The sequence below is a fragment of the Natator depressus genome, chromosome 3 (genome assembly GCF_965152275.1).
Source record: "Natator depressus isolate rNatDep1 chromosome 3, rNatDep2.hap1, whole genome shotgun sequence".
Taxonomy (NCBI): Eukaryota; Metazoa; Chordata; order Testudines; family Cheloniidae; genus Natator; species Natator depressus.
Genome location: NC_134236.1, coordinates 155,096,136 through 155,120,696, shown reverse-complemented (window position 1 = coordinate 155,120,696; position 24,561 = coordinate 155,096,136). Strand labels below are relative to the sequence as shown.

Below are 24,561 nucleotides of genomic sequence, written 5' to 3'. Positions count from 1 at the left end.
TGCAGGATCAGGCCCTTTATCTTTGATTCACAAAACACAAGGATATTGTCAGAATAAAGGGCTAACAGCGCCAACTCATTCTCCTCATCCATCTCTGATTATGTGGTACAGCACATCATTTATTTTAGACCCATATTTACTTCTACACTACACAAGTGAATTATTGCTCTCTTTATCAACTTCACACAACGCTTAAAGAGATACTATCAACTAAATTTAAAAATAACATTCAAGTTTAGTAAACAGAGGTTTTACAAAATACACTATGTTTACAATCTGTCAGAATTTTTTTAATTTTAATTCACATAGAAATGTTTTCCCCCAGTTTAATCCTCTTCTCAGTACTGGAAACAAAACACAACAGTATTGAGTTTACCAAAGTGAAATGAAAGTGACCAGAGAGCAAAAATGACCAGTCAAGTATCACTACCTAAAACAAAATACTTGAAAAAAGAAAACAAAAAGCACAAATGAAGAAAAGTAAAAATTGATTTCTTTTAGTCCTTTCAGTTTTAATAATCTGTTACTAGTAACACAGGTAAAACTAACATATGATTTTTTACTCTTAATAATGACCCACTAGATCTGAGAAAATTATGAGTGGGAACTGCATCAGGCAGCATGAGGGATCCGAATATAGGCTATGCCCTTCCCTTCAACCTGGATGGCACCATTATGGATATTACATAAATTAATCCATATGAAAGCAGCAAAGAATATACTGGAGGAAACAATTCTAAACTAGCAGAGGAAATGGATTTGAAATTACTTAAAGGATCCTTTCCATCTAATCCCTGATTCTATAATTTCCACCAAACTTTTCTTTGCTCTTTGTGGTAAAGTCCTTCATTCCAAGGATCTTTTATAACACACATTTTAAAGTTCACATTGTCCCACAATGGGGTCTTCTGATAAGCAATATGGTACAGACCACTATGTTACTTCTCCCCCCTTTCTTTTATAAGATCTGCAGGAGAAAACACTATACCACGGCTTCTTAAATAAGAGTTGCATCTGTTGAAAGCCTGAGGATGATACTAACAAACATAAAATGGGGCACTGGCAGGTTGATGATGCCCTTAACTTTAACATAGGTGTGGGGACTGTAGAGATAACAAGTCTTCAACATTCAAAGCTCCATCCTGATCCGAGACAAAGCCAAATACAGACTAACACGGCTGTTACTCTGAAACCTGTCAATAGAATCAGGATGTTGCTTCACAGACTCCTATTTTAATAGAGCACAGTAGCAGCGATCTGTTTTCTTATCAGGATGGATGCTGGAACCTGTCACTTACACAAGGGGCAAATCAGCAATCTAATAGAATTGCTTTGAGCAAGGCTGCAGATTAGAGTGTAAACTCTTTGAGGCAGGGACTATCTTTTTGCTCAGTGTTTGTACAGCACCTAGTGCAGGGGGGTTCTAGTAAATGTCTGGGTCTCCTAGGTGCCATTGCAATACACATAACAACAAGACCAGGCACCTCTTCAGGCTCAAGTGTTGAATATGGAGACTCATCACCACCAGCAGCAGCTGGGATCAGGATGGTGTGTTGCCTATTGAGACCTGTTGTCACCACAGGCCACACCTGAGATTAGACCAGTACACCCCACGCTAGGAACCACTGCAGTCCAGTGGCGAACCTATTCCACGCTGGGTGGGACTCCTCGCACCACCGCCCTGTGGAGAGGCCTTGTAGCAGGATCCCTCGTGCCAACGGTGGGGAGAGGCACCCACTATGTTGGGATCCCTCGTGCACCCACGTTGGGTGGGGGATGGGGGGAGCATAACCCACAGCAGGGCCCGTCACGGTGCATGGGGCAGCCCCTCCCCTAGAACCCCCTCCATGTCTACGCCACGCCCCCCAGGGCGAGAGAGACCCGGGAGGAGACCCACCCAATTACCCCGTTCCCCACCCCTACCCCAGCCTGCTGGGGGCGCTGCTCCCTCTAGCCCCTCCCTAGCGCTGTCTCCAGGTACCTGCAGTCACTACGGGGCAGTAGAAAAAGCCTTAGCATCGGCCGCGGGCACGCGCCTTACCCCGGCACCCCTCTCGCCTACGGGCGCGCCCCCTGCCGCAGGCGTGCGCGCTCCCGGCTCGCAGTTACCGGGAGAGCGTGGGGGGAGGGGGGCGGGTGTCAACGTAACTGTAGGGGACTCCGCACCTGCCTGAATGAATGTCCCTGTCTCCCAGGAGCGGGGGCCGCAGCCGAGAGGGAGAGGAGAGAGTGGAGGGGGTGACCCATAGGGCGGGGAAGGAGAGAGGCAGTGGAGCGGGCTCGGCAATCAGGCATTTGAGGGGAGCAGCCCTGGGCTGGCCGAAGGACCCCCCCCCCCCCCCGTTGGCAACCAGCGAAGCTCCGGAAGCGGCTGCCCAGGCAGCAGGGGGGTCAAAGTTCACAGGACGGAGACCCGGCCGCTGAGCCTGCGTCTCTCGGGCGATGGCTGCTGCTGGCCCGACTGAGGTGGTGGTGGTGGGATCCTGCATGACCGACCTGGTCAGGTTAGTACGTGGAGTCGCTCGCTGGTGTGGTGACGAGCGAGCGCTCCTCGGTGCCCCAGCCCCGCCCCCATCCTGGGCAGCACCACCCCGCCCCCATTGCCCGGGGGAGGTGGGGGCTAGGCTGAGGCACAGAGAGCGGGAGGGTCACACGGTGAGTCAGAGTCTGCAAGAGAACCCAGGGGTCCTGGCTCCAAACCACAGATCACACCGGGCTGGGAAAATCCTCTTGCCCCACGAGCCTGTGCTAATAAAGCCAGTGTCAGGTTTCCCACCTGCTGTGGGTGGATGAATGGGGAGGAACAGGCTGGGTGTCATCAGCAGAGCAGCACTGAGCTGCCAGTCAGAAGGGAGGGTGGATGGAGGGGATGAATGGGACTGAAGCAAAGACCTGCTTCGGGTGTAGAGGGAAAGGAGAAGAGCAGAACAATGTAACTGAGCTGCCAGTCAGAGGGTTGGTCCGAGCTGATGTCAGCCGTACCAGTAATGCTTTGAGAGAAGCGTGTAGACCCAGGGAGAAGTGCACTGAGAGGAATGCCTGAGGCTGAACCTCAGTTTGAATGCATTGTCTGCTAGCGCTTTGATCAGCCGTCTGTGGTAACTTGACGACAGGGAAGATTGAGTCTGGGGTTTCCAGCTGTACTCAGGCTGTTCAAAGTTCTCTTTGCCAGAAGGGCAAATTATATTTTTCACTCAGACCATAGTAGTCTGTGAACCCTTTCTTAGATCCAGGCAAGTCTACCAGAAGGACAGTTTGATTTGATCTTAAGAAAGTAAATAAAGCATGCAAACAAATCTTCAGCTAGTTCAAAGGTGATTTTGTCTACCACATAGGCAAGAGACAGTTTAATATGCTAAACCCCCGCACGCACGCACGCATGCCCCTCAAACCAACCCATCAACCTATATCAGCATGGGGTAATACTGAAGTTCCTGGTCAAGAAAGTATAAAGTACATGGCTCAGAAGAATATGGAAGGTGAGAAACATAGACACAGACACCCATTCCAGAATTCATGAAAAACTGTCCATGGGTTTTGTGTCAGGAAGATTAAGTGTTTTGTAAAAAGAAAAGGAGTACTTGTGGCACCTTAGAGACTAACCAATTTATTTGAGCATAAGCTTTCGTGAGCTACAGCTCACTTGAAGTGAGCTGTAGCTCACGAAAGCTTATGCTCAAATAAATTGGTTAGTCTCTAAGGTGCCACAAGTACTCCTTTTCTTTTTGCGAATACAGACTAACACGGCTGTTACTCTGAAACCTGTCATAAGTGTTTTGTGTAATTTGTAGAAAGCATCAGAAGCTTTCTGAGAAAGAGTCCTCTTATAAGCAGGGGTAAGACCTTTTAGAATTGATCCCTACGTGTACGTGAATGCTCCAGCGTAGATTTAAAAGTCCTAAAAAAGAAAACATGGCCCTTTATCCATCAAAAGTTCCTGTTACTAGTTTGTTCTGTAAAATGCAATACAAGGAGATGCAAAAGTTTGTCACATATATAGCACAACTGTCACAATTTTTAAATGCAGTTACAGTCTTAGGCCCTGTCCTGTTGGAAAAAAGAGTGTGTGTTTCAACTGTGTTAGTTTAATGTGATTAAAGCTTGGCCCTTGTTAAAACACATAGGATAACACATTTGAAGTCATGTTAGCTGGATCTTTTATAGCTGATGGATTAAAACATATTAGCCTGCACATTAATAGGCATTGGAGGGCTTTTCACTTGTGTTAAGCTAACTTGATTTAACTAATATGATTGGAAAAACCTACCCATTTTGCTCTTCAGTACACCGGGCCTTGGGCCTTATGTGTAAAGTAATGTTTTAAAAAAAAAATGTGGAAGGTTGCAATAAAGTTAGCTCAGTTGAGCTAGCTTAACTTGCTTGAAACTCCACTTAAACTGTGTCTACATTGATGGCAAATGGGGTTTTCAGTTGAGTTTGTAAGCCAACTTGATTGAAAAAGCACCCCTTTTCTAAGTCTAGAGAGGTCTCTGCGATTTTGAAATGCTCTACATTTGCAGGCCAAAAACTACTTTAATCTTGTATCAAATTACGTTAATACTCATGATGAGGAAGACTTTATATGGGCAATTTCAAAGTCTCTGAGGGAGGTGTCTCAGAAATGCATACAGAAAGTTAGATGTATTACTGTGCTCGCTGATGCATCCAGTGATGAATTTGTATCTGAGCTAAATCAGCATGCATCAGATTTGTGGAAGATAGGAAACCTTGTACTCTCTTTGCTGGTGTACCATCTGGAAATAAAAACAGAATCAGGGAAACCTGGTATTATCATGTGGGGAATAATAGCTTTGTGAGAGTTGTGAATATCAAATCAAAACCTATTAGATCTTGCGTAAACAGGGAAATGAACGGGAATTGCTATTCTGAAATATTTAATCTGGAATGCTATTCCTGATTAATTCCCCATTTGGATGCTCTTATTCTGGAGTGAATCAGGAATAGTATTCCTGATTAAATTCACAACCTATTTTATTCTAGAATAATTTTCTGCATAGACATGCCCTCAGTTTGAATTTAGATAGCAAAATTTGTACATAATGTGCTGGTCATGTTTAGACAAGATGCTCTTGCTGTGGTTGATGCCATGCAAAGCAGCAACCTGTGCTTTATATTCTGGATCTTCTATGTAAAAAAATCCTATCTTGAAAAATTTGAGTTTGTGTTGAAAGACATTTAAGTCTCTTGTGGCACCTTAGAGACTAACACATTTATTTGAGCATAAGCTTTTGTGAGCTACAGCTTACTTCCACTGAATGCATCCGATGAAGTGAACTGTAGCTCACTAAAGCTTATGCTCAGATAAATTTATTAGTCTCTAAGGTACCACAAGTCCTCCTTTTCTTTTTGCGGATACAGACTAACACGGCTGCTACTCTGAAACCTGTCATTTAAGTCTCTGTGACACTGGCAACCCAGCTAACCTGTATCTGACCCAAACCACTGAACAAGAGGCATTACAATTGTATCAGGACAATTCACATGTATGAAAATTTCAAAGAGATGTACTAGACCAGCAATCATTAACCAAATCATTTGTAGTAATAGAAACCAAGGGTAAATGCGAAGTGTATTAGTCTGTGTTTACCTGTATACTATTAGCCGTTTAACAATGTAACTAAATTAGCTTGTAAGTACTAATCCCTTTTAATGTCTTAATTGCCTTTACATTATGTATGCAACTGTTTTCAGTCAACCTTAAGATCAAAGATGTGAGACACTGCATGAAATTAACAATATTGCATATATTGTCTTCAGCTTTTCTATCCATGATATAACGTATAACCGGCAGTTGCCTTATGTTAATCAGTGTAACTCTATTACTTGTGTATGCATAAATAGAATGTTAACTTCAAAGTGATGGGACAGTGTGTGCTCAACAAAGAAGACTCCTCAGTCACATGCTGTGCTCAAAACACTTAACCGCCTGCTTCAGCTATAAAAGTGAAACCTGGGGCCTGATCCTTTCATCTCTAGTCTGCTGAACTTTGAACAGGGAAAGTTTAACCTGTGGGACTGAGATCTTCCAAGTAGTTATTTGGAATACCTGGGAAAATTTATGGAAAGACTCTCTATCAAACTTTACATGTAAGCAGCATTTGGATTCTGACCTTTTGAGATGGTTCCAGAGAGACTGTTACAAGCCAGCAGATATAACATCACTGCTATGATCCTGATCTATGAACCCTGAAAATCACTTGTATGTATATGATTCTGTAACCATTTAATAAGTCTTCTTTTCTTTTATTAATAAATCTTTAGTTAGTTTACTACGGATTGGCTGACAGAGCGATATTTGAGTAATATCTGAAATATATATTGACCTGAGGGTAAGTGTCTGATCCTTTGGGATTGGTAGAACTCTTAAGTATGGTGAATAGGGTTTTCAGTAACCTATCACTATATTTGACCTGTTTGCCCAGATGGGCACCAAGGGCTGGAATGCCTAAAGGGGACTGTTTGGCTTCTGGTTAACTAGTGTGGTACGGCAGAATTTCTTTTGTTACTGGCTTGATTAGTCTAATTATAGAATAAAGAACCAGTTTTGGGGACTGTCTGCCCTATTTCTTGCAGTCTGCCCTGAGTATGGCATTCTCTGTGTGGCCCATCCGGGCACCCGGTCACAGTCCCAAAGAATGATGGCAACTTCAAGCATGTACTGGTTACTGAGAGCTATTTTTGAGGTCTCCCCAATGTATGCTGGTTTACTATAATGAGGATAGAATACTGAAGGCAGTGATCAAAAATTATTTCTCTCACCTATTTGGAACATATTGCAAAAATTAAATCAGAAGCTGATGTAGCCCAAGTTAGGGGCACTCTTAAGGAGATCAAGAGAGACACATTTTTGAGACATTGCATTTAATGAAAGACTTAGCACTGACACTGAATTCTATCTTACTTTTCTAGAAGATAATCTTATTGTTGAGGATTGCCTAAGCTATAAAATGCTATGCTGTGATTCACAGCAATGTAATACAATCTTCTGTCTGAACACTTAACTTTAAGGATGGCAGACTTGAAGGATTAAACATTTCTGGGTCTTTGAGACAAAGTTACAAAAAATATCAGATGCATATGCTTGAAGCTTCCATTAAACATATGGATGCCAGATTCACCAGGCTATAGCAACAACCATTCAATGCTTTACTCCATACAGTGGTCTAGCAATTAAAAACAAACAAACCAAAAAAAAAAGAAGAAAGATGGCCCTTTATAGTGGTGTACAAATTGAAATCTGCTAGACCAGTTTACACAACTGGTGAGTGAGAAGGAAAAGGAAGAGTGCCCTGTTCAAATATTGCTTCTAAAATTAGATTTAAATACCATCAAATTCACTAGAAATGATAGTGTACATGCATATTTTTAAAAAGGTTTTAACCACGAGGCCACCTGCCTTATAAGACTGCTTTTGTTAGAAATTCTGTTCTCACTGTCATAGCCCTGCAGTGGCAGAACATGGGTTTTCCACAATTACTTTAGGATAATCAAAAGAAACTCACATACATATATTCTGGCTTCTAGTGAGACCAGGAACAGAACATATTTGTGGGCACAGTCACAATCAACACTTTATCAGCAATAGCAGACGGTAGTAGTGGAAGACAAGACCAGCATTATTCCGTATGGATCAGATCTAGATATCAAAACGGATACAATCCATAATATCATTTAAATATTAGACATTTTACTTGAATTTTAAAGTTTTTGTTCTGACTCACATTCCCAGACTGGTGGTGGCAGAAGCATATTATAAGGACAAGATAGTAAACATATAAGCCCAATGAGAGTCAGACATTAAAAACACTTAAACAGAAGAAACTTTAGTACAATGTTCCAAAACAGCAAATGCGGAGAAATCCCTTTAGACAATTTCTGCAGCAATTTCATATTAACTTGAGAGAATGAGACCACAGCCCAAAAATGAACAACATTTTTTTTTATTGGATGTTCAAAATTTGAAATTTTTGTTTCCTATGGATGTTCTCCCCCACCCCACCCTCACCCCCTCCAGTCTGTACAGTCCCTCTTAGAGCTGGGAACTGAAACTAGGAGTCCTGGCTCCCAGCCCCCTGCTGTAACCACTATTATTATTAATTATTATAACAAGCTGGCTGACTGACTCTGGAAGAAATTTAAAGAGATGGCAGAGAGAGCATCAAGCTACAGAGCAGCCTGAGCCCAAATCGGAATAAACAGTAGTGACAAATGCATATATGGGAATAACCCCCAAGCACACTGTGAAGCCTTATTTTATTTGACAGCTGGTGGATGTATTGTGTCTGTTTTTGACAGAGACATGAGTCTTCTGTCTCCTCTAAACTTTGGAAATACTTGCATAGTTTGTCTTGCCAATAGAAGGCCAAATTCCCTGCAGTGTAAATTGAGGGAGTGCCACTGATATGCATCCTGGAGGGTTTTACACCTTCCTCTTTAGAGCGTCAAAATTGGCCACTGCCAGACAGGATATTGAGTAAATTGTTTGTTGGCCAGTTCTGGTATGGAAATTCCTGTTCCTAAGTTATGTTCTTGCTAAAAATTGTTAAATACATTATTTACCTTTATTTTTATTTAATATGTCTTTAATTTCACTTTCTTTGTGGGACAGAGGACAATATTTCCTTCCTCTTCTCTTTCAAATGGACATTTTTTTCCTTTTCTCTTTTCCTTCTTGGTTTCCATGCCTGTCTTTTCCATGTGTGCACATTTCCACAAGCTCACACACATGCTCATTCGTCGTCTCTTTACAACATCCTTTCCTGGTTTTATTATTTTTCTGCTTTTACCCACATGTCCCTAGCAGCAAAGGGAAAATCCTCCTCAATACCCACAACCAATATCCGCAGCAGTAGCACCTAATTCTTGTTAGTTTCAAACTGCTGTTGTCTGCAGCGGGAGGAAAGCACAACTGTGAAGTAGTACAAGTGTAGTACAGCTGAGGAAATTATTCTGTTGGATCCGGAGAAGTTAGTAAGGCATGAGAGAATGTGTCATCTATGAGGTTTTGTTTTTTTTAATTATTATTTATTTATGTAGTAATGAGAGAGCTAGGCTTGATTTCAGAACCTGGACTCTTTTTTGTGTCTTGTTCTCTCTGACCCAGCAAGGCCTAGGTATTCAGTAATGCAGCGCACAGCATCTGTGTTGTGTTTTCTGCAATGACTCCTATGGCAGATCTCAAAATGGCACGGATTAGCTCCAGAGAAAGTCCCATCCGCTCTTTCTTGGCTGTAAGGAAGAATTATGTGACTTGGGACTCTTGAAGGAATGAAGGGTGAACATCAATGGGATGGAATCCTATATAATGGAATCCGGGGGCAGTGGGGGAGTGTTCCTTGCATGTACAGTTCTTGAACACTTTAAATATTCTGAACTTTGATTTACTGACATGGTGCCTGATCCAGAGCTCATTCAAGTGAAAATCTTTTCACTGACTTGAATGGTCGTTAGATTGAGTCTTCAGGGCATAAGCACCATGATGTATTTTAGTCTGAAACTCAAGTCTACAGACGAAAGTTTTGTTTTTCAGTGATATGTGCACTAGGAATCACTGCTATGATATTCTGGAGAAGAACATTTTAAATCCAAAGAAAATTCACTTACCAAAAATGACATTTAAAATAAATCTATGTATTAAGCAGAATCAATGGGAAAGAGGCCCGGTTATGTGTCATTTAGGTTCTTACATAAACCTGAATGCAAATGCAGCTTTTGTGGCAAATTAAAATGTGATTAGTGACCTAAGCTGTTACTGTTACCCACAATACAAAAATGCTGCACTATTTATCATGATCAACACTCACTGTCTAAGAGAAGCTGTTGTCTGGTAAAACCGGAGATGGTATGGATATTAACTAAGGTGCATTGGTAGTATTCAGGAAACCTGCTCAATACTTCTGAATGTTGTCCCTGGTTCTTACCAGTAACATTTACTTTTGTTTTTTTTTTTAAATAGGTATATGAAGGTTGTATCACAGTTCAGGGCAACTGCACCTATATTCCCCCTCCGTGATCCAGCTTTTGGTTCCTAGCCCTCGCCTCTCTTAGGCAGATATCCTTGTCTCTCTTGCTCCTGACTGGGTTCCCTGTCTGCACTGTGTTATTCCCAGCAAGCTAGACAGGCCAGCATCTGCACTTAGCTATCTCTCTTCAGAGACTATACACAGCATAATTGCCCACAGGTGTAAGTCACCACACAGCTCTGTCTAAGCCAGTGGTTCTCAACCTATTTATCATTGTGGGCTGCTGCCAACAATGTGTTACCTGGGCTGCAGGATGAGAACCACAGCATGCCTCTCCCTCCATGCCACGAACTGCCCCCTACAAACCCCTATGCCCAGCACGTCTCACCCAAAGACCCCTCCACAGAGTGGAGCCCTGGATGGGGGGCTGGGCAGCAGGGACCCCAGACCCCACTGTGTGGGGCCGGGCAGCAGCCCCCACCCTGGACCCAGCCGGGCAGCAGCCTCAACCCCACAGGGCCGGCCGGCAGCCCTAACGTCGACCCTGTGGGACAGTCCCCGGGTCCTGTGGGATCGGGCAGCAGCCCTGGACTCCAACCCCATGGGGCAGTCCCAAGACCCCCGCTGGGCTGGCTGCCGACCCTGGACCCCTGCTGGGGCAGCCCCGGACCCCGTCACGCTGGGCAGCCGGGAACCCAGACCCCATGCAGCCTGGCGGCCTTTAGCACACAGCTGGGCCACAGTTGTGTGCTAATTGGGCCGCATGCTGGCTGGGGGTTGAGAAAAGTTGGTCTAAGCAAACACTTTTATTTGTAAGGTGAAAGCATTACAGAAAAAAACATATATTAAAAACAATTTTAAAAATTTATATGCATGCTAATAAGCTCACCAGAGATCATCCCCCACAACTCCAACAGGGGCTCTGGTAGCAGTCAGTCCTTCAACCCCCAATCAGAGATCTTCCTGTGGTTACAAGTTCATAACAGTCTCAACTCAAAACAAACACACCGACTAGGCAGATCAGCCTGTTTCTTTGTACAGCTTGGGCTTTTGATTTTCAGATTCCGAAACAGTAATAAGTAGACAATGGTCCCTTCCTCAGGGCATAGCTTCAAAAGGCTGGATTTTTGCATAATTAGGAGGAAGGAATTTGCGTTCACCTCCCCCCTACACATTTTCCAGTAAATCCACTTCACACATATTGTCCAAAAGAGCATTCCTGTCTGCCACATTATTCGGTGTAGTCTTTTGATCATCCAGGCCTATAAAAATACATAGCATTTGTGTTTAATACAATGGTCTCCAAAGATTCTTAAACTTATTTCAGTACAGTTTTCTAAAGATGTTTCAGGAAATTGCCATATCTGTCACATATAACAAACTGAAGGAAATATAAAGATGAAACTTTCCGTACACTATCTTTTAATGCAGAAGTCCAACAGGACTCCACTTATGAGACTTCACTTAACTAAAATTTCCCTACCTTTTCATTTGGGTATGGTGTCTTCACTTCTTGTCTTGAACTGTTTTGTAGTATGCCTGTGCATTATCAAACTGCTGCCTACCATCCCAGAGGTGGCTGTATTTTAGTGAGGGGTTACATGATCCCCGTTTATAGATTTGTATATCTAGTTTGTAAATTGCTTTGGGATCCTTTAAGATAAAAGACTCTACTTAAATGTAAGATCATTATCTCCTCCAGCATTCCTCCACCCCTGTGCTCTGCTCAGACTTCTCTCTTTCACCTAGGGCTTGATCCTGCAAGGTACTGCAGCCCTGCTGTGTCAAAGTACTTAAACACAACTTTTAACTTTTCAACCCTTGAGTAATCTCACCAACTCCTATGGGACTGCTCAAGGGCTGAAAGTTAAGCAGATGCATATGCGTTTGGCTGGATTGGGACCAGAATGCTCAGTACTCTGCAGGATCGAGTTCCAGCTTCTGAAGTTATACCTTGCTTTGCGTTGCTCTGTGCCTGAAACAGCCTTACAGTTCCCTTCCTCCCACTCCTTAAAAACTGACTGACTTGTTCCATGAAGGATTCCAGCTATAATAGCCATGCCTAGTTCTTTGTTAATGCTCATGGAGTTAGCCTTTAAGCCCTTCAGAGCAGAGACCTAATGTCTGTTTGGCACAGTGAATTTATTACATAGAACAGGGGTGGGCAAACTTTTTGGCCTGAGGACCACATCAGGGTATGGAAATTGTATGGCAGGTCATGAATGCTGACAAAATTGGGGGTAGGAGTGTGGGAGAAGTGTGAGGGGTCCAGGTTCTGGGGTGGGGCTAGAAATGAGGAGTTCAGTGTGCGGGAGGGGGCTCTGGGTTGGGGCTGCAGGGGGGGTGAGGGCTCTGGGGTGGGGCTGGGGATGAGGGGTTTGGGGTGCAGGAGGGGGTGCCAGGCTGGGACCAAGAGGTTTGGAGGGTGGGAGGGGGATCAGGAATGGGGCAGGCTGTTGGGGCTCGGGGGAGGTGAGGGCTCTGGCTGGGAGAGGGGCTGGGGATGAGGGCCTTGGGGTACAAGAGGGGGCTCTGGGCTGGGATCGAGGAGTTTGGAGGGCGGGAGGGGGATCAGGGTTATGGCAGGGGATTGAGGCTCAGGGGTGCAGGCTCCGGGCGGCGCTTACCACAAGCAGCTCCCAGAAGCATGTCCCCTCTCTGGCTGTGAGGTGCCGCCAGGCGGCGCTGTGCACTGTCCCATCAACAGGCGCCACCCCTGCAGCTCACATTGGCCAGGAACTGTGGCCAGTGGGAGCTGTGGGGGCCACACCTGCAGATGGTGCAGCACGCAGAGCTGCCTGGCTGTGCCTGCGCATACTACATAGGAGCTGGAGGGGGGTCATGCCAGTTGCTTCCTGGGAGCCATGCGGAGAGGGGCAAGGCCCGCACCCCGGTCCCTGGCTGGATCGCAGGAGCAGGGCAAGCCCCAGACCCCGCTCCCCGGCGGGAGCTGAGGGACAAATTAAATGGTCTGACGGGCTGGATGTGGCCCGCGGGCCATAGTTTTCCCACCCCTGATATAGAACCATTGACATTCATGGACCTATATAAGTAAAATTCATAATGCCACTGTGCCTTGGAGATGGAGAACACCTAGTGGGTCAACTGTACCTCTAACTGTAACTTTCCATTTTTTTCACTGTTTATAGTCATAAAACATTTTCCCTGTAGTATCTTGGTGTATGTATGTGTTTATTCCGAGTGTCTTTCCCATTCCACCCAGATTTCCCTCCTTTCTAGTAAAGTGAGGTCACTAGAAACCTATGTTTGTGATAATAATCATTTCCATGGCAGTAGACTATGATGTCATCAGTGGAGGATTATGCCCTTCCTGTGTGTGTTTGCAATTAAAAATTATAGTTTGTGAGAGAAAGTTTGTGTTTACCAAGCTTTTAAACATAGTCCACATGAGGCTGGGAAACTATTGCTTAATTCTCAAGAGAGTTCATATGGGGTAATGGAATACATGAATTAGGAAGCCTTTTGATTCTAGCAGGTGATAAGTTGCATTTTAAAAAAAAAAAAGGAAAAGAAAATCAGTCACTCTGTCTTGCTCCTCACTTGATGAGAGAGCACATTTGTGTCTGACACAGTACCTTATCCCAGTATGCTTTGTATTACACAGAACCTCTTCTGTAATGTCTCAGCTTAGAACATCACAATTTTCCAGTCACGCTTGGTTTTTTTTCCTTTTAAGGAAGTCAGTGCTAAACAAATATACTGTAAAATATCCTGCTTTACCCACAGAAACGTAAAACATTCCAGCACGCATATCACTCCTTTCATCTCTATTTCATTGGTGTCCTACTTGTCAACTATCAGTAGTTCAATCTCTTTTAGGTCTTTAACCTTGTGAGGTATGTGTATTTTCTGCTAGCTTGATCACAGCAGAGGCTGTTTTCTGCCACCTAATATTGAAAATAAATTAGCTAATTGAAAATCCACGATTAAATCATAGAATCATAGAATATCAGGGTTGGAAGGGACCTCAGGAGGTCATCTAGTCCAACCCCCTGCTCAAAGCAGGACCAATCCCCAATTAAATCATCCCAGCCAGGGCTTTGTCAAGCCTGACCTTAAAAACTTCTAAGGAAGGAGATTCTACCACCTCCCTAGGTAACACATTCCAGTGTTTCACCACCTTCTTGGTGAAAAAGTTTTTCCTAATATCCAACCTAAACCTCCCCCACTGCAACTTGAGACCATTACTCCTTGTCCTGTCCTCTTCTACCACTGAGAACAGTCTAGAGCCATCCTCTATGGAACCCCCTTTCAGGTAGTTGAAAGCAGCTATCAAATCCCCCCCTCATTCTTCTCTTCTGCAGACTAAACAATCCCAGCTCCCTCAGCCTCTCCTCATAAGTCATGTGTTCCAGACCCCTAATCGTTTTTGTTGCCCTTCGCTGGACTCTCTCCAATTTATCCACATCCTTCTTGTAGTGTGGGGCCCAAAACTGGACACAGTACTCCAGATGAGGCCTCACCAATGTCGAATAGAGGGGAACGATCACGTCCCTCAATCTGCTCGCTATGCCCCTACTTATACATCCCAAAATGCCAATGGCCTTCTTGGCAACAAGGGCACACTGCTGACTCATATCCAGCTTCTCGTCCACTGTCACCCCTAGCTCCTTTTCCGCAGAACTGCTGCCTAGCCATTCGGTCCCTAGTCTGTAGCGGTGCAATGTCACAGCTACTACTGCAGATGAAAACCATACACTTGAAATTGTGGGTTTGAGGTTTAATTCATTTCTTTCCTGAAATAATGCAGCAATCTCAAAGCCAAATATAGGTGAAAGAGATTTGAATACAGAAGTTATGGAGTTCAGCTTAAGCTTTTATAAAAAAAGGTAATGAGTTTTGATCCTGGAAATGGAAAATAAAGATTTACCTTTTTATTATTATTTATGGATTTTGATTATAGTTAATTCCACACACAAAAACCTGAACTCTCATGGAGTCTATTTCTAGGGGTATGTCTACACTACAAAATTAGTCGATTTTATAGAAGTTGATCTTTAGAAAGCGATTTTATAGAGTCGATTGTGTATGTCCCAACTAAGCGCATTAAGCTAGCAGCCAGGAATCAGTTTGGAGTGGGCAAATCTACTGTGGGGGCTGCTGTGATCCAAGCAGCCCATGCAATCACTGACCTTCTGCTAACAAGGGTAGTGACTCTGGGAAATGTGCAGGTTATAGTGGGATGGCTTTGCTGCAGTGGGGTTCCCTCACTGTGGTGGGGCGATAGACAGAACACATATCCCTATCTTGGCACCAGACCACCTTGTCAGCCCGTATGTAACCCGCAAGGGGTACTTCTCAATGGTGCTACAAGCACTGGTGGCTCACAAGGGACATTTCACCGACATCAACGTGGGATGGCCGAGAAAGGTGCATGACGGTTGCATCTTTAGGAACTCCAGGCTGTTCGAGCAGCTGCAAGAAGGGACTTACTTTCCAGACCAGAAGATTACCATTGGGGTTGTTGAAATGCCTATAGTTATCCTTGGGGACCCAGCCTACCCCTTAATGCCCTGGCTCATGAAGCCGTACACAGGCAGCCTGGACAGTAGTAAGGAGCTGTTCAGCTATAGGCTGAGCAAGTGCAGAATCGTGGTAGAATGTGCATTTGGACATTTAAAAGCTTGCTGGTGCTGTTTGCTGACTAGGTTAGACCTCAGCAAAACCAATATTCCCATTGTTGTTGCTGCGTGCTGTGTGTTCCATAATATCTGTGAGAGTAAGGGGGAGACGTTGAGGCAAATTGTCTGGCGACCGATTTTGAGCAGCCAGACACCAGGGCGATTAGAACAGCACAGCTAGGCTCGCTGCGCATCAGAGAGGCTTTGAAAACTAGTTTCATGACTGGCCAGGCTATGGTGTGACAGTTGTGTGTGTTTTTCCTTGATGCAAACCCACCCCCTTTGTTGATTTTAATTCTCTGTAAGCCAACCACTGTCCCCCCACCCTTCGATCACAGCTGGCAAAGGAAATAAAGTCATTATTGTTTTGAAACCATGCATTCTTTCTTTAGTAATTGGTGGGAAAAAAGTTAGGTAACTGACAAGGTAGCCCGGGTCGGGTTGGGGAGGAGGAAGGACAAGGCCACATTTTTGATTTGTAGCCACACTACAAATCAAAACTGTTTGAAGAACAGCCTTCTGTTGCTTGGGCCATCCTCTGGAGTGCAGTGGCTGGGTGCCCAGAGCGCCCTCCCCCACACCCCCCGGTGTTCTTGGGCGTCTGGGTGAGGAGGATATGGAACTTGGGGAGGAGGGCAGGCGGTTATACAGTGGATACAGCGGCAGTCTGTGCTCTTGTTGCCTTTCCTGGAGCTCCACCAGACGCGTGAGCATGTCCGTTTGCTCCCCCATTAGCCTCAGCATCGCCTCCTGCCTCTTCTCATCACGCTCACTTAATGCTTTCCTGGCCTTTGTCACTGTATGCCTCCATGCATTCAGCAGTACCCTATCAGTGTGGGAGGACTGCATGAGCTCAGAAAACATGTCATCGTGAGTGCGTTTTTTGGTCTTTTTTGCCTTCTAATCTGCGATAACCTCTGGGACAGAGATGATAGGGGGAGCGTAGAAACATTTGCACCTGCAGGGGGATAAAAAGGGAGAGTAGAATTTAAGAAGATACATTTCTGAGAACAAAAGGGAGAGCCTTTCACAGTGAATCAAGCAATTCACAGCAGACAGCACATGTGCTTTAGGTACAAGGTTGCATTTTGCCTTTTATATTGAGCACCTGCCGGTGTGATGACACACCACACACGGCTGGGCAACAGAATTCAGTTTCCAGGCAGCCACAGTAAGCCAAAGGGCTTGCGGGGTTGGCTTCTTCCGCCTTCATAACGTGGGAATGGTTTCAAACTTCAGGGCCCTCCTTTCCCACAGCAAGCAATGCCGGGTGGGTTTGCCATTTAAAAGGAGGGGGTGTGGTTTTCGGGTGGATGTGCAGCGCACCCCTCCCCACACCCCACTGTGTGGCTATTCTCTGGGATGATCCCTTTTAGCCAAGAGCAAACAGCCCAGCATGAATGGGGTCCTTTTACTGTTCCCTTACAAAAATTCCTCTATTTCAACCAGGTGACCATGAATGATATCACTCTCCTGAGGCTAACACAGAAAGATAAAGACCGAATGTTGGTTGGATGAGACCAAAACCCAGGACCATTCGCTGCCATACTTTGTGCTGCAGTGAATTCCAGACTACTTGGTAGTGGCTTGGCATGGTAAAGTGTCCTACCATGGAGGACAAAATAAGGCAGCCTGCCCCAGAAACCTTCTGCAAAGGCTTTCAGAGTACTTCCAGGAGAATTTCCTCTCCATTCCCAGACACATTAACAGACTTTTCCAGTAGCTGTACTGTCCTCGAATGCATCCCAATTCTTCAGGGCAAATCAAACATTTAAACACAATTGCTTTTAAACCCTGTACTGTAGTTACACATGTGCACTCACCAGATGTGCCTTCTCTGGCTTCAGGGTCCGGGAACCTGCCTTGGGAGGGTATGGGCTCCAGGATGATGAAAAGGTCCAGGCTGCTGGGGAGAACAGATTCTCCACTTGCCTGCTGCGCATTCTCCTCCTCTTCTTCCTCCTCCTCCTCCCTCATTCACAAAATCCTCCACCCTGTTACGTGAGACTCCCCCCTTGCAGGTAGGGTTCCCCCCCTAGAATGCCATGCAGCTGATCATAGAAGCAGCGTGTATGGGGCTCTGACCCAGAGCAACCGTTTGCCTCCTTTGTCTTTTGGTAGGCTTGCCTGAGCTCCTTAACTTTCATGCGACACTGCTGCGTGTCCCTGTTGTAGCCTCTCTCCACCATGCGCTGTGCAATTTTGGCATATATATTAGCATTTCTTCTTTTTGATCGGAGTTCAGCCTGCACAGATTCTTCTCCCCATACTGGAATCAGATCCAGTGTCTCCCGTTCGGTCCATGCTGGAGCTCGTTTGCGATTCTGGGACTGCATGGTCACCTGTGCTGCTGAGCTTGCCACGCTGACCAAACAGGAAATGAAATTCAAAATTTCCTGGGGCTTTTCCTGTGTACCTGGCTAGTGCATCAGAGTTGAAAGTGCTGTCCAGAGCAGTCACATTGGAGCACTCTGGGATAGCTCCCGGAGGCCCATACCGTCGAATTACGTCTGCACTACCCAAAATTCGACCCAGCAAGGTCGATTTTAGCGCTGCTCCCCTCACCGGGGAGGAGTACAGCAGTCAATTTTAAGAGCCCTTTAGGTCGACGGAACGGGGTTGGTTGTGTAGACGCATTGCTTATAAAATCAACTTAACACGGCTAAATTCAACCTAACTTCATAGTGGTAGATCAGGGCTAAATATCTTGCACTGGTGAATTTGAAGGGAGAAAAAACACCACATAATGTTGTCCATTTGCATTGAAGGGGTTTGGGGTCATTAGAATGAAATAAAGGCGTGCTTACAACTTTTATTAAAGAACCATTAAGACTAATGACTACGGCGTCAGTACTGCTTCCCCAGAAATCAATGGAAACAGAATTGGGCCTTCTCTATTAGGACTGGAACGGGGCAGTCAAAGAAGAGAATGCTTATTGTAGATTCCAGGTGGGGACTAGCATTATAAAGCTATTAAGGTTCACGACAGCCCACAAATCAGTGTCTTTGGTTGAAGAAAATGGAAAGTTAGTAAGGGGAGGCCAAAACATCAAGATCCATCTAATACATATTCATCCAAACAACGGTGTTTCTTTTCCTTGGTTAAAAGCATCACAAATTAAGGATGTTTGTTCATTTCTGCTGCTTGAATCATACCATTCTAACACCATAGCCCGTACACTGTTGTGTGTTATATAACTCACATGCTACAGAAGTACTGCTGTTTCCTTCTGATTGCACAGAATTTCTAGATCACTGTGCAGATGCAGGGAGCTGTGACACACAACAGTGATATGTAGGTAACTATGCCTAAGGCATTGGGGGAGGAGGCACTAAATGGAAGGGAGGGTTGGGGTGATTTCACTACCTGTGATGAAGTCAAAGACTTTCTGAAAATTCCAGTACGCTATATCAACTGGATCACTCTTATCCACAAACGTTCAGTTTTCACAATGGAGAGACATGAACTACGGGGTCCCCCAGGGATCTATACTAGGACCTGTGCTGGTCAACGTATTCATTAATGATCTGAAAAAGGGGGTGAACAGTAAAGCGGCATAGTTTGCAGATGATATAAAATTATTCAAGATAGTTAAGGCCAAAGCAGACTGTGAGGAGTTACAGAGGGATCTCACAACAGTGAGTGACTAGGCAACAAAATGGGAGATGAATTTCAGCATTGATAAGTGCAAAGGACTGCACATTGTAGAAAATAATCCCAATTATACATATACAATGATAGGCTCTAAATTAACTGTTACTCCACAAGAAAAAAATCTTGGAGTCACCATGAATGATCCTCTGAAAACTTCCACTCAATGCACAGCCGCAATCAAAAAAGGCTAAGAATCTGGTAGGAACTATTAGGAAAGGGATAAAATAAGATAGATCATCTCATAATGCCACTATATAAATCTAGGATGTGCCTACTCTTTGAATATTGTGTCCAGTTCCGGTTGCCCCATCTCAAAAAGGTAATAGTAGAACTGGAAAAATTTCAGAGAAGGGCAACAAAGATGACCATGGGCATGAAACATCTTCCATATCAGAAGAGACTAAAAGGATACGGGTTGTTCATCTTAAAAAAGAGATGTCTGGGTGTGGGGGCTGATAGAGGTCCATAAAATCATGAATGGTGTGGAAAAAATGAATAGAGATGTGTTATTTATCCTTTCCCACAATACAAAAACCAGAGGTCACCTGATGGAATTAATAGGCAGCAGAAGTACAAACAAAAGGGAGTACTTTTTCACACAGTGCACAATTAAGCTGTGGAACTCATTGGTATGGGATGTTGTGATGACCAAAAGTATAACTGGTTCAAAAAAGAACTGGATACATTCATGGAGGATAGGTCCATTGATGGCTGTTAGCCAAGATGGTCAGGGGGACAACCACACAGTGGAGGTAATCCTGAACTTCTGACTACCAGAAGCTAGGAGTGTAAGATGGCTGGATCATTCCATAATTGCCATGTTCTGTACACTACACCTGAAGCTCTGATATTGGCCACTCTGAAAGACAGGATACTGGGCAAGAAGGATCATGGTCTGACCCAGTATGGCGGCTCTTAAGAATATAAGAATGCAAGTTATTTACATGAAATGATTTTGACTGGGCTTTGGCAGCTTCAGATGTATACTCTGAACCCCCTACAAGATTTTTGCTTCACCCCAAATTATGCAAAATGAACACTATGGTGCATTGTCAATATACTCACCAGGAACAAAGCAGTGTATAAAGATTTCCATCATGTGACACTTAATGTTGTTTGGCAAGTGTTTTTTGATTGCTTCTTAGGCTATTATTGTTTAAATGGATCGATTTCCTAGTCTTTCACCCCTTGTCTCTAGAAGCACTTGTATGCCAGCCACACAAGGTTGATCATAGATTAAAGGGGAAATTTTCCATGGTAACCCCTTATTAAAATGTCCATAGGACATCACTGACACAATGAAGATCTATTATATTTGAGATATAACACTAAATACTGAGAACATTGTATTTTTCTCCTTTATGAGATGTGGAACATTATGGTGAATAGTTCCCTTCTGTCTTGTTTATAAATTACTTACTGTATCTACCAGTAATGGAAATAATTCTCTTCCTAGATCCATCTATGGACATAAATATCTTTACTAGCATTTGGTGAATTTTAGTAGTCGTGACGGTAAGGAGCTGCTGGCACAAATCAGAAGCTGCAGTAAAAAATCTTACAGAATTGATGGTAACAAATGAGTGAAAAAACGTTCTGGACAGGTATATATGTGACATTGCCTTTAGGAATTGTCTGAGCTGTTCTTTCCATAGAAGAAGTTTACTAGCAAGGAATTTTTTAAAAATAAAAAGGGGGGAGAGCCCTAATTGTTAGCGCCCCTTCCCTTCCCCCTCCCTCCCCGCTGTCACACACAGTAAGCTTTTCCAACTTGACATCTACTGTTTCCATCCTAGCCTAATATATGATGTATTATGTGCACAGACAGAACTAGAACAGCCTTCTTTACCTATATGTTTCCTAAACAAAGGGGTGAGGGTATTTTACAGAATAAAGAGATCCTTGTGGAAGCTTATTGTGAAAGAAGGTAGTATTGTCCCAGAGTAGGTTGGTTCTGTGTCCTCAAACACAGACTTTTACTTTCAGACTTTCATTTTTTTGTCACCTGTGAACCTGGACCTGCCTTTCAGTGCTTGTTGTCATGTCTCCCTCTAGCGCAGTGGTGCTCAACTTATTTATAGGGTTGCCAACTTCCTAATCACACAAAACCAAACACCCATGCCCTGCCACTTCTCTGAGGCCCCGCCCCACTCACTCTTTCCCCCTTCCTCCGTCGCTCCCTCTCCCCCACCCTCACTTACTTTCAGCGGGCTGGGGCAGGGGGTTGGGGTGCAGGAGGCAGGGAGAGAGGGCTTCTGCTATAGGTGCGGGCTCCGGGGTGGGGCCAGAAATGAGGGTTTCAGGGTGCGGGAGGGGGCTCCGAGCTAGGGATGAAGGGTTTGGGGTGTGGGAGGGGGCTCAGGGCTGGGGCAGGGGTTCGGGGTGCAGACCCTGGGAGGGAGTTAGGGTGCAGGAGGAGGTTCCAACCTGGGGCAGGGGGTTGGAGTGTGGGAGGGGGTTCAGGGTGCAGACTCCAGCCGGGCGGTGCTTACCTCAGGTGGCTCCCACAAGCAGCCGGCATGTCCGGCTCCTAGGCGGAGGGGCCAGGGGGTCTGCATGCTGCCCGCGTGGGCTGCATCACACAATATATATACTACTTGATGATGTCACTTGGGCCACAGCTATGTGCTGATTGGGCCTCAGCTGGCCTGCGGGTTGAGAACCACTGCTCTAGCAGCTAGATCTGTGCACCATAATAGCCTCCTATTTATTCATAGCAAAAAGGAGTAGCTGTAACTTAAGTATTAGGGGCTTGTGCTCTTAACACAGAAGGTCTCCCTTTTGCTTCTTGATGAGAACCGTGGTGTGTCTATGCAGGGTTTGAAAAAACTACCCCACACTTATGAGCCAAAGCACTTAAGCCTACTACCCCAAGGTGAAACATACCTGAACTGTCACACTCTGACGGCCAAACGTTCCCCTCAATAATAAAAAGGAATACAAGAGTTGTGTGATGTTTTTAACTGTAACATCATCAGTCAATTTTCTATTTAATATTTTTATATGTAGCTTACTACATCTCTTGTATTATACCTTCTTTCCCTTTCTGGCTTCATTCCACATTTTTTTCCTTATCTTTTCTGTAATAGATCATGGTGTATCATTTCCTGAGTTGCCTTTAGTGTCACTTTCCTCTTATCTCTCTCCATTTCTTATCTTTCTCTATTTCTGCATTTTATTCTCTACCTCCTCTGATGTATTTTGTCTTTTTTCCTCCTACCTCTGATCTCCCCAAAAATCTTTCACTCTCTCACTACTGCATTTTCCTGCGTACCTCCACCCCAGTCCATGCATACGTATGTAGACCTTCATAGTGTTACCAGATACCTACTAAGTAAAGGACTAAACCTATTAGTCCAAGACTGACATGAAAGATAGGGAGGGGATGGCACTGACCAGTGTCAATGCCCATGTGAGAAACCAAGAGTCTTTCTTACCCCCAGCTACAGAGAAATGAGAGCCAGCTTCCGCCTTCCCAGAACAGCACCAGTACATTCCTTCACTGTTGCTCATAGCTTTCCCAAGCAACAGCTGTAGAATGAAACTGACCTATTTCTTTTCAGTTACACTAACACAGAGGCAGTGAAAATGATCAAGACTCTAGTCAGTTTTCTTTCTGCTATAGCTTAGAAAAATCCTGGGCACCAGCTGAGGCACTGGAGCTGTCTGTCAGCAGATTCCAGAAGGCAGCATTGCGTTGATTTATACTCCTTTAATATTTAGAGGGTTATCTTTGGAGCCATAATTTCTAAAGACTAGAAATGTAGTCTGTTTTTAATAAAAGCTCAGATAATTAAAAAGTGAAAGGTATTCACCTAGGAAAGCTTCCTACTTATCGCAGAGGATGAGTAGATTTTTATCATAGTATTTTCTCACCAACAAAATATCCTGTTGGGTATGTTCTGGAGTGTGGAATGAAATGATTCCAGGGCCCTATACTTTGAGAGACCATATTTAATGATTGTTGTTGTCCAGAGACTGCCTTCCTCAATGGATCTGTAATCCTATTATTAGAGTCAGAGATGGGCTTGTTTCAAAATAATGACTCTGATCTAGTGGAGATAGTGGCATTTTGATACACCATACTTGAATGTGTTCATTATCCTGCATTATCCTGGTGACATGTTGGCTGAGTGAAGCCTAGACTGAAGATTGTTCTAGTGGTACTAGTCATTTGCAGCCTGTGTGTCGATTCTTTAAGATGCACTTTACAGCTGAACCTAATGAAATGTTATACACCTATCAGAATTCTTGTCTTTTGGGTGCATAATTTCAGAACAACAACTCATTGGGGGAAATATTTGTGATAACCATGTTTCCTCCTCCTAATCTTTAGTTTTCTGAAGTGTGATTAGATAGTAACAACACTTAGATTTCGTTACTATAGATTGTAACATTAATAAAGCAAACTGTTTGTGTGTTGAAGATGTAGCTATTTAACCATAAACTGAGTTCCTGCCCTGATTTTAGAGAGTTGGAGGTTGAAAGCAGGGAGAACACACCTCACATCCCATTGTTACCATAAACTATTTCACTGAACACACAAGTATATTAGTTTCCCCTTCAGTAAATGACATTTCTATCATCTGTTTTGAGAGCCTCAGATGGAACATGAATATTAGCAAATTAAGCTTCCCAACACTTCTATGTGATAGATAAATATTGTACTTGTTGCATAATAATGAAATGGAGGCACAGAGCATTTCAGTGATTTAGGCAAGTCATGAAGTGAGGCAATAGTAGAGAAGAATAGAATCCAGGAGTCCTGACTTGCAGACCTCCCTGGCCTACCCACTAGACCACATTGTTTCCACTTTGTTAAATGATTATCATTCAATCCCTTCTCACAATATTATATATTTTATGTCCACATATGTCTTGCCTACCTTGATCTGTCCTCAAGGACACAAAAGTCAGTTTTTGGGTGGGCTATGATGATTTTTAATGTAAGTAACTGATATTTTATCATAGTATACTCTTCTAAACGTATAAGCAGTCTTCTTCAACACTGGACAAACTGAAGAAATCTAAAAAGTGTTCTGTGCCAACATTGCAATCAGATCTCCTAAAAAAAAATACACAGTTGCAGTTCCAAAAATAATGTAATCAAGAGAGACATCAAGGAAGAACAACGTGGGAGAGAAATCAAGTTAGAGTGGTAATTTTGAAAATTTCCATAGTCTTTTTAAATACAGGGCAGATGTTTGGTAAGAATGATGGAATGTTTTCTGAGTCTTAAATGTTTGAAGATAGATTCATATTATATTTTTAATTTCCTTAC

General features: G+C 44.0%; 2 protein-coding genes across 5 annotated transcripts in view; one reads left to right on the top strand and one right to left on the bottom strand.

Annotated features, from left to right (window-relative positions):
• The window catches only part of BABAM2 (BRISC and BRCA1 A complex member 2), a 306,901-nt gene extending 304,708 nt beyond the window's left edge, over window positions 1–2,193 (bottom strand). Inside the window, exon 1 of one of the 3 annotated variants that reach the window (XM_074949130.1) lies at window positions 2,042–2,193. Coding sequence is in view for 1 of the 3 variants with exons in the window: in XM_074949129.1 (XP_074805230.1) it covers window positions 1,982–2,019 (38 nt within the window). In the remaining 2 variants the exon portion in view is untranslated. Of the gene's footprint in view, window positions 1–1,923 lie in introns of all 3 variants that reach the window. The other 2 variants (XM_074949129.1, XM_074949131.1) reach the window with 2 other exon arrangements.
• Window positions 2,194–2,348: 155 nt separating this feature from the next.
• Window positions 2,349–24,561, top strand: part of RBKS (ribokinase) — a 104,665-nt gene continuing 82,452 nt past the window's right edge. For both annotated transcript variants that reach the window (XM_074949127.1, XM_074949126.1), the window contains exon 1: window positions 2,349–2,504. In XM_074949127.1, the coding sequence (XP_074805228.1) occupies window positions 2,443–2,504 (62 nt within the window). In that variant the 5' untranslated portion in view covers window positions 2,349–2,442. The remainder of the gene's footprint in view (window positions 2,505–24,561) is intronic.